Below are 10,239 nucleotides of genomic sequence, written 5' to 3'. Positions count from 1 at the left end.
TACTGCATATAGCTACGCCTTCTGATCTCTCTATTTATAGACTCAAATAACAGCCAAAAGAAGTAGTGGATATTATAACAAAATTTAAAATATGTTACTTAGAATCAGATATGAATTGCTAGTAGTCACCAAAAAAAAAATATGAATTGCTAGCTAGACTAGACAACTCTTCTGTTATTGTCAAAGTCTTATATTTTAAATAAATATATGCATGCATGCTAAGTAATTTACCAAAAGACTTGGTCAGGAAGACATTTGATGGTATATATTTCTGCGTGTGAAAAGTGCCAGAATATAATCACTACCTTAGCTTGAATAAAAAATGCATAGACTAAACCAAGCAATACTCCAAAAGGAAATCTTAATCACTGTTACACCATCCTTATTCAACCTATATACAATAAATTATTCCAATTTTATCATGTTGTTTTCAATTGTGCAATTTAATCTGAAATGTATGTGAGCATCTTACTATAAAACAGGTCAACTAGTAACTAAGACTGGGTTTGTTTACAAGGATGGAACATTAAGACAGGGACACAGAGACACAAAATTGTATTTGACAGATGAGACATAGATAGAGACATTGTGTTCAGAGATACTAACAAGAGACATAACTTATTTTTTATTTTTTCTTTTATTATTCTTATTAATTTTTCATAGTTATATTTTTTATTATTATATGTTTCTTCTCAAATTTTTTGGATGAAAAAAAATGGGAATAAATTGAATTTTCATAATTTATTCTAGTTTATCATTAAACACAATACAAGAACACAAAATTTTGTGTCCCTGTTCTTTATGTCTACACAGACTAAATGCTGTAGAATGAAAAAAGAATAATGATGACCTTATATACTAAAAAAACAATTTCTCTCCTTGACGTTGGAATAGAAACACAATGAGTAAAGTATTGTTTTTGTCCCCAACGTTTGGGGTAAATCCTAAAATTGTCCCTAACGTTTCATTCGTCCTATTTTTATCTCCAACGTTCCAAAATTGATTCAATGTTACCCCACCGTTAATTTCACTCACGAAACACTAACAGAGATGCCTACGTGGATGCCTTTGTCCACTCTGGCAAACTTTGCCCTTGGTGACCGTTACTGAGAATTTGAAAAAAAAAAAGAAAATTTAATTTAAAAGGATGATGAAATCCTAATTTCATCATGCGTCTCGTGTAGCTTCTCCTTCTCACCATCGCCGTCTCTGTTGTAGTTGATTGCTAAGTCCATGGCTTCGCAGGGCTCCCAGGCGGCGAGCAGTAGCTTTGCTTCAAGTCGAAACAGCAGCCAAGGTCGTCGACGGAGAACAACTTGTTACTGTGGGGAGAGGCCAGTGTTTGCGACTTCGTCAGTGGCAGAGAATCCGAGACGGAGATTCTGGAGCTGTGTTAACTATGGGGTAAGTAGAAAATTTAATTGCTGGGTATGGCTGTTATTTGGTTTTCTGATTGGGATTTTCTTTTGGTTTTTGCCTAGATTGGAGAAGAGTGTGGGTACTTTGTGTAGGTAGAGTCGGAGCAAGAGCCACAAGTTGCTTAATTGAAAAGAAGAATCACAGGCTTGAAGGGTAAAGTGAGAACAGTTAAGAGGATGTTGAGAGTGGCAGTAGCAGTTGGTCTGGTTGGATGCACATGTGCTATAATATTACTGTGTGAAAAATTTTTATCAACAAGAAATGGGAGGTTCTTTTTGCATTAAGGCTGCAGAACATAGTGGCTAGTGTAATGTATTGGCAATATGTTGTCTGTATTTTGGGGTGTAATGTAACCTGTTGATTGAACGAATTTGAATGAAAATTTATTGTTATCCACTTTTATGTGTTCAATTTACATTCTCACGATACAAACAGTGAGGTAACTATCAGCAAAAATGATTAAATGAAACAGTGAAACAGAGCAAACATAAAGCATTAACCTCAACCATATGGCATAGATAGGCAATAGTCAGCAACTTAACTAACATACATTCCTAAGTAGATGTCTTAGAACTGGAAATATAAATCAACCTAGATGCTAAACAATTTTTTTTTTATAGTAGTAGCAGCAAAACCAAATTGAAAATAGTGAAACCAACAACCATAGTTCTTAGGCTGATACAAAAGGCAAAATACAAAAATTGTAACAAGTGAAACAAAGTCATTCCACATTCTTCCATGCTCTTGGTGGAGTCCTGGCCATGAACCTGAGCTGAGACTGGGTCACCCTCTTCACTGGGCTTGGCAGAACCGTTGGAGTTGTTGGGGCTGGTGCAGAAGCAGTCTGTGAATGATTCACTTTGGTCTTTTTCGAAGCAGCTTGTGATTGTTGGGAGCTCACAGCTGGCTTCTTCTTTGGGGATGAGGGTGGTTTGTTCTTGTTGCCCTTTTGCTTCCTACTTCCACTCTCAGCAGCCTTACCAGAATTTGTCTTGGCAGCTAGTCTGGAACTTTTTCTGACTCCTTGTCTTTTTCTCTCCTTTGAAGTAGAAGTAGCAACATTGTTAACTTGGGCACAAAATAGATGGGGAGATAATTCAATGACCAAAACAACCAAAGACACAAGTAAGTACAAGAATAAATACATAATGACATATTGTTACAGTTGGGTTTGGAGTGACTTTCCGCTTCTTTGGACAACTCCTTTTGTTATGGCCAGAGCACAAACAATAAGAACACTTTTGTTGTTGCCCTTCACGAGATAGTCCAGTCCTAGTAGCTTGCTTATCAGCACCTCGTGCCCTCTTCTTCTTTGGCCTCCCAATGAGTTTTCTATAAGTTGGAGGCAACACATCCTCGAATTGAGTTTTGTCCCAAAGGTTTGGCCCATTAACTGGGTAGACAACATGCTGGTAGCAGGATATGTATGTAGCCGTTTTGTAGTAGTCAGCAACATAGGTTTCCACATTGAAACACGTTTCTTATACATGTCATTGCATGTGCACAAGAAATTTCGGACAGTTGAAACTTCCTACATGAGCACTCATGATGCCTAAGATCAACCACAAATTTTTCCTTACCCCCCTGGATGCTAACCACCTCATATCTATCACGTCCAGCATACACACTCACCCAATTCCCACTTAGTTCGGCCTGTTTTTCTACCTTAATCCTAATTCGGGGTAACACATCTCTGTTGTAAGGCACTATTCTGTCCCTGTTATCAGCACAACGTTTCATTATGTAAACTCGGATATCCTCTAGCATAGTTACTATTGGCTTCTTCCTAGCCTCAACCAGAACAGAATTAAAAACTTCACACATATTGTTAACTAAAGTGTCACACCTAGGTCTATACTCAAACCTGTGACGACACCAGTACTTTGTTGGAATCTCCATTAGATAGTTGTATGCTCCCTGATCCACCTTCTGTATCTCACTCATCCTCCTTTCCCATTCTTGAAAATAAGTTGTCTTGGCAGCATTCCACATCATTAGCTTCAATTGGATTCCTGGATATCTCTTCTTGAAATTTGCATAGAAATATCTGACACAAAACCTATGGTTAACTCCAGGCAGAAGCTCCTCAAATGTTGGCACCAATCCCTGTTTGAATATACAAAAAGAATGAGCATAAATTGTTAAATGCTAACTAGAACACTTGTAATTAAGTATCAAACAAAATTCACACATGTACCTCCTGTTGGTCAGACATGAAGGTGCAGGTCCTGATTTTGTCAACTCCCAAGTCATCACATAGGTGCTGGAGAAACCATGTCCATGAGTCTTTGGTTTCAGCTTCCACAACTGCATATGCTATCGGCAGGATTTGATTGTTTGGGTCCCAACCCATTGCAGTCAGGAGCCAACCTCCATAAGGTGTTTTCAGAAAACATCCGTCCAACCCAATCATTGGCCTACAAGCCATAAAACTCCTCCTACAAGCTTCCAACATCACATAGATCCTCTCAAACCTGGGTCTTAAATCTACTCCTGACACTGGTCTTTCAGAAGAAAACTCAGAAGGCCTCTGGACTTTTAAATGCACTGATGACCCATAGTTGGTCTTCAGCAACTCATGACAGTAGTCATACAACTTTCTGTACTGCTCCACATATGTCCCCTGCAACTCATCTAGAGCAAACTGTCTGACCCTGGAGGCCTTAGATTTGGTCAACTCCACATTCCACTTTGTGTATGCTTTCCTCATTAATGTGGTTAACTTAATCTTCGGGTTCTCAGCAATTTTGTTCAAAAAAACCTTACTCAGCCACTTTGCATGCATGATTCCAATCTTCAACTCCCTAGAGCAATTGTGCTTGTTATTGCAACTCTTCAACTGCCAACTTCGCTCATGCTTCATCTTTCCACAATATGCGTACCACTCACATTCCTCCACACATTCCACTTTAACCCTCTTCAGATCCACCTTTGTGAATCTCATACCCCTGCCACTACTGACAGCATATGCAGTGGCACAGTCTTTGAACTCCTCCCTTGACACATACAAAGTTCTCACCTCCCAAGTGTATTCACTCATGTTCTTCAACGGCCTGTGTATGGGATACCTCTTTTCCGTGTCATCCTCATCATCACTAAATGGAGTGTCTAGGAACTCCTCACTGTTATAACCTGCATCCTCATCACCAAATTTCCCTACAACTTTTTCCTTACCAAGATTTCGTGCAGCTGGTTGTGATGATTGACCATGAGACTGATTGGGTGTAGACTCTTTTTCCCGCTCTTCTGTGATGTTCACGTCAACTAAGCCTTCAGCTCCCTCCCTCTCATCATCACTGTCCCTAAAATCAAGACTACCAAGTCTGTGAGTTGATGCATTCCCAGCAATCGAATCAGAAGTCCATGAACTTTCATTCCCCCTGGGTTCATAGTCATCATCTTCAGATGTCTCACTCCCCTCCTCCTTTTCTTCAACAGCATCATCACTCTTAACAACCTCACATGATCCCTCACTCATAGACCCAACCTCTTCTACTTCAATAGGCCCATCAGTAGGCCCATCAGTAGCTGCCTTTGACCCAACACCAGGGCCTTCATACACAATAATTAGGCCAGGCCCAGCTTGATCACCTTCTTCAGCAGGAGCAGTAATTTGTCCATGTTGCACAATTTCTCCCACCTCACTTGTCTTGTGAACAACATAAACCTCAACCATGTCATCCTTTACCCCAATTCTTGCCATATCCATTGCATCTTTGTCGTTTTTAAGCATGGTCAATCCTTCCTCTAACCCAGCATTCACAGCTTTATACCACATCGCAGCAATATCCTTCTTCAAATACCCCTGTCTACTCACTATTTCATACACCTCAATCAAACTCCATTCATCCTCATCACAATAGTCTACAATGGACGTCTCCCCACCCAAATACCTAACACTACCTCCTTCAAGCCGAAACAACCCCTGGTGATAAATTTTAACACTAAAATGACTCATCTCTTCCGTTACTGTTCCTATTACACAAACCATAAAACAACGGTAATCAATGTGCAGGGCAGAAACACAGGTTCAAAAGATTCTACTTACATCAACAACCCCAAACCCTAACAGCAATAACATTGCAATCGCAGAAACCTTATGCATTAACATCTTTACTTGCATGAACTATTCCAGTCAAACGAAAATCAAACATACATTGCATATACCTTTTCGCTCTGTGCCGTTTCAAAGTTTTCAGTACCACCAAGACGGGGCAAAGCTCTCGTGTGTAGGGAACACCAAAGCACCAAGTCGCTTCAATCCGTCTTTTTCCTTTGTACTCGAGCGCGAAGAACAGAGGAGAAATAATCGATAGGGTTCAGGCAGTGTGGGTGGAATGTGAAGTGTTTCGTTTTCCTTATGCAAGCGTTTCCTATGGTGAAAGAAAACATTACGCACGAAGTGAATCCCGCATCAATACACACGTTTGGGATTACTAACGTCTCGCGTCTACGTAGGCATCTCCGTTAGTGTTCCGTGAGTGGAATTAACGGTGGGGTAACATTGAATCAATTTTGGAACGTTGGGGACAAAAATAGGACGAATGAAACGTTAGGGACAAATTTAGGACTTACTCCAAATGTTGGGGACAAAAATAATACTTTACTTGAAACACAATTAATTGTTAATTTCATAATATTAGTAATTTGGATCTAATAATAAAATTTTATTTTATTTTATTTTATCTTTTTGTTAATCGATGAAATTGTCTACACTATCCAGATCTTAGTAGAAGCAAGGCAAATCTCTTGCCGGTAAATAAAATAAAACAGAGGAACGTAAGAACTAAGGATTTGAACCATTCAAATTTCAAGTGACAAATTGGATTGACAAAATACCCGAAAACCGTTGGAGAAGAAAAAAAAGGAATGGATGAGGATTAGTATCTATTGTGAAATGTGAAATAAACAATAATAATCGTTTCACCCTTGTGATTAATTGGCTTCAGAAAATATTTTGGGGATTTAATCGATAAAGATTACAACTTATCAATTAATAAACATAGGTAGGAAGGGCAATGAATAAACCTATTTTCAGATATTGATCTTCTATTCTCTAAAGTCCAAATAATATACAAGTGTTGATCTATACTCATTTTCTAGTAGGCATAAGTCTTCCTGTTTTGAGGGCAAAATTTTCACGATACAAAAACTAAGCTGATGAGGTGATTATATCTCACGTAAATACAAACTGTAAAAAAAAGGGGAAAAAAATCCAATCAACAGCGATTTGTAGTAAACACACGCAAATAAGACTAAGACTGGCATTGAGCCTCAGCTTTAACTAATTTACCAAAGTTGCAACTTCAATTGTAACCACTTATCCTTCCTATTTCTCATGAAAAAACAGAAATACAATCATGTGATCACCATCATAAAAGAACTGTATGGATTAAACCAAGCACTAATGCAAATGAAATTGGTCATTCAGTGTTAGACCCTTATTCAACCCGTAAGAACTATTTCCAGTTCTCTGTACTTACTGTGACCAAAATGCCTACTTTGATCGTTCATATGAAATCACTTTCTCTTTCAAGATTATAGATGTCAAAATGGCTACTTGGGCCTTCATATGAAGTCACTTGTATAAGGTGTTTCTACGAAATTTTCAAATAATATTATTGTCTTTGAATCTTCCAGTTTCCCAAGGATCTACCTGAACCACCATCTTTGGACTGCGGAGATTGGACCATCCAGGAATGGTGCATAGCGGTGGATAAACGGGATAAACGTCCTCCCAATTGTAGCCCATACATTCCGATGATAAGCAGAGGTAACAGGAGCTTGATACATGAGCTTCAAAAGCTACAGGAAGCAAGACAGAAAAATAAAAGCCATTACTTTTTATTCATTTGATTGTGTTGCAGGCTGGGTTCTACGGAATACTTGCTAGCAAAAGTTGGAGAAGTATATTACTAGATTGCAAAAATTACATCTTTCTAATAAATTAAACATTCTTTTTGGGTTTTCATAAATTAAAAAAAATTACCATATTGCAATATAAACAGCCATGAAAAAGAAGTATCTTGATTCTGCGTGAAAATGTATTCCACTATCTACCTTACCTTTTGGGTGCTAATTGATGCATGAACAAAGAGATTTAAACAGAAATAAGACAAACCTGCCAGTACATAAATGTCTGTATTATATTGCGCTGCCACCTGCATGTGTTGTTCAAAACAAGGGTTAAAAACAAAGCAAACTAGTCTTCACAGATAAGGAACATTTAGCAGAGGAAAATCAGTAAAAATAATTAAGGAAAAGCTTAGAAAACTAACGAGAACAGCGAGATGATCAGCAGGAATCCCAGACCAATCTCAGCATGTGATGCGAGTATGTTGAGGGTAGTATTGTTTGATTCCACCCAAACACATGGCTCTTCCAAGTATTTCCTATTCAAATGAAAAAGCAATAAAATAAGATGTCAAACTGATGTTATATTGTTATCTAAAATCAAAATTTTAAAATGAACAAGATCCTAACTAAAGTTCAAAATAGAAACAAGATAGAAGAAGTAAGCCTAGTGCATTTAAATTAGCAGTGGACTACAAGTAGTTAACAGTTCATTCAAATTTAAAAGTATGTCAGGAATCAGTGAAGCACAATTATCAGCTCATGCTCCCAGATCACAACCACACATTACTTTAGACTCTACAGCTTAAAATTTTGACATCACATAAAAGGCACCATGACTGAGTAAGTAGGACATACTAGCCAGCCCCACTCTTCAGTATTAAGGCTTGTTTGCATAACACTAATTACTTTCTAAAATGTCATTTTAGTACTTCTAGAGAAGCTAAAATATCAAGCTGCTCCAAAATCACATTTGAGCAATCAATACAAACACAGAATAACTTGTTTATAAGATCCTTTCACATACGGACTTACATAAGCTACTTGGCCAAACAGACCCTACGTTAAAGTTTACCACAACAATGCACATCTATTAGCAATATATTCTTTTAAAATTAGTAACATAAACTTTAAAACAGTAATTCACCTGTACAAGGTAGAGCGGCTGAAATTGCGTCTAAGGAACTTTGCAACATGTTCTAATGCCCGACAAATGATAGGGATCAATGCAACTGCAACATATTTAGGGAAAAGTATTAATAAACACAGAATAAACACTGAATATTCTAATCAGGGTAATTAATCAAGGGAAACTCACGTTTGAGGCAAAGATGTGAAGTAACAAATGAAAGGCAGTAGACGAAGGTTATAAAATCTTTTGTTGCAATTATTGTCTGAAAGTAAATTTGCAATCCCTGCAAATTCCATGCTGTTGGTTTCTGCAATAGAATAAGGCAATACATTAAAACAAAAGCAGAGACCAAAATCCCAAGATAACATTAACTCTGAATACAAAATAATCATCTCTAAAATCATAACAACAAACTTACCCCATATAATGAGTACAAGGAAAACAGAGAAGAGCATGTGGTACCCAAAAAAGAAAGTCGATAAGCCCTATTAGAAAGATGTCCTGGCACCAGTGGAATGAGTGAAAGGACAGCCACAACAAAAACCTATACACGTGATATTAAATAAAAGCATCAGCACATAAGTAAACTTAGCAAATCTGCAATTCAAATGCCTCATACAACAAAGATCCTTGTCCTCATGTTTAAAATCTAAGGTCTCAGCATTAAAATTTTGAACATTAAGAAAAACAAAGATAGCCAGCAGTGGCATCCACTTGTAAGAAAATTGAAATCAACATTTTCAGTCATTTAACAATATTACTAAACCTTAAACTAAACTTTCTAAGCTCCACCCTCATCTTTCCTTCTCTTAACTAATAAGTCATAACTTCAGTCAATACTCAATAGGAATAAAAAATTTCACAATTTATTAACCAAATTAAAACCTGATCATTTAGCTAAAACTCTATGAAGCATAAAAAGAGAAAGAAGCATGTTTATTACTGGAACAAGAGTTTACCCAAGCATTAACAGAAAACTGAACGGTTTGGCGATCCCAACGCAAAGGTGCTGCATTAGGAGCTTGCGTCGCATATGTTCCCGAACCCGAAGATCTACCTGAACATGCACACAAAAACAGAAAAAATAAAAAACAAAAACGAAAAACTAAAAAAAAAAAAAGGAAAAACAAAAGGAGAGAAACTGAACCTGAATTACTTCGTGAACGAACGCCTGTGTTGGATGAAGTAGTGGAAGACGAGGTGGTTGAAGAAGAACGCGAACTACTGGTAGAAGACATTGGCTCTACGACGAGATCGGGATCCTGTGAAGCACAAAACAGAGTTGAAAATCCAAAATGTTAAGTCCATGTTTGGATTAGCTTACAGAATTAGAAGAAAGCGTTTTGAGAAAGACGAAGAAAGCGATTACGATGTAGCGTTGGTAGAATTTGTGCTTGAAGTGGTTGATGACGTCAGGGCGGGAGGCCATGTTGGGAGGGATGAGGACGTTGGCCCAATAATCGGCCCATCGAGAATCGCCGTCGTAGTCGTAGGACGCCGCCGCCTCTCTCTTAGCTCTCTGAGCTTCATCGCCCATTTTGCTCTGCTCTCTGCAACTACCTGCTTCTGCTGCTTTATGTGGCGGTGTCGTTTTGGTGAGTTGTGAGTGAAGCTATTTAGTGTCGTTTACTTCGTTGGGGATATTGGATCGATTGATTCCTGTTTACTAAAACGACGAATAGAAATGAGGGGGGTTTTAGCTTAATACTTTGCTAATTGGATGCAAAGAATTTCGCAATAGAGTAACGCATCTCAATTCTCATCTCATTCACCTTCTTTCTTTCTTTCTGTTTTTGTCACACTTATAAACCCTTACCTTTTGTTATTTTTCTTTT

The 10,239-nt window shown here is 37.9% G+C and overlaps 2 protein-coding genes across 3 annotated transcripts; both read right to left on the bottom strand.

Moving 5' to 3' along the window:
• Window positions 1-2,140: 2,140 nt before the first annotated feature.
• On the bottom strand, window positions 2,141-5,006 carry LOC148569537 (uncharacterized). The gene is made up of 4 exons (XM_088485113.1): window positions 3,617-5,006; window positions 3,000-3,525; window positions 2,573-2,899; window positions 2,141-2,487 (listed from the first exon to the last, which is right to left on the bottom strand). The coding sequence occupies exons 1-4, from the start codon at window positions 4,895-4,897 to the stop codon at window positions 2,141-2,143; spliced, it is 2,481 nt and encodes an 826-aa protein (XP_088341239.1). The 5' UTR covers window positions 4,898-5,006.
• Window positions 5,007-6,669: 1,663 nt separating this feature from the next.
• LOC107635529 (uncharacterized) lies at window positions 6,670-10,239 on the bottom strand. 2 transcript variants are annotated; one of them, XM_088483944.1, is made up of 9 exons: window positions 9,774-10,239; window positions 9,552-9,666; window positions 9,364-9,461; window positions 8,823-8,948; window positions 8,591-8,711; window positions 8,420-8,504; window positions 7,698-7,811; window positions 7,541-7,580; window positions 6,670-7,224 (listed from the first exon to the last, which is right to left on the bottom strand). In XM_088483944.1, the coding sequence occupies exons 1-9, from the start codon at window positions 9,939-9,941 to the stop codon at window positions 7,072-7,074; spliced, it is 1,020 nt and encodes a 339-aa protein (XP_088340070.1). In that variant the 5' UTR covers window positions 9,942-10,239; the 3' UTR covers window positions 6,670-7,071. The 2 variants fall into 2 exon arrangements, with proteins under 2 accessions (XP_088340070.1, XP_088340071.1); XM_088483945.1 differs by having other exon boundaries at window positions 9,364-9,666; window positions 9,774-10,012.

The sequence above is a fragment of the Arachis ipaensis genome, chromosome B4 (assembly GCF_059453495.1).
Source record: "Arachis ipaensis isolate K30076 ecotype BB chromosome B4, ASM5945349v1, whole genome shotgun sequence".
In the NCBI taxonomy this organism is placed as follows: Eukaryota; Viridiplantae; Streptophyta; class Magnoliopsida; order Fabales; family Fabaceae; genus Arachis; species Arachis ipaensis.
This window is presented reverse-complemented; position numbering and strand designations above follow the sequence as displayed.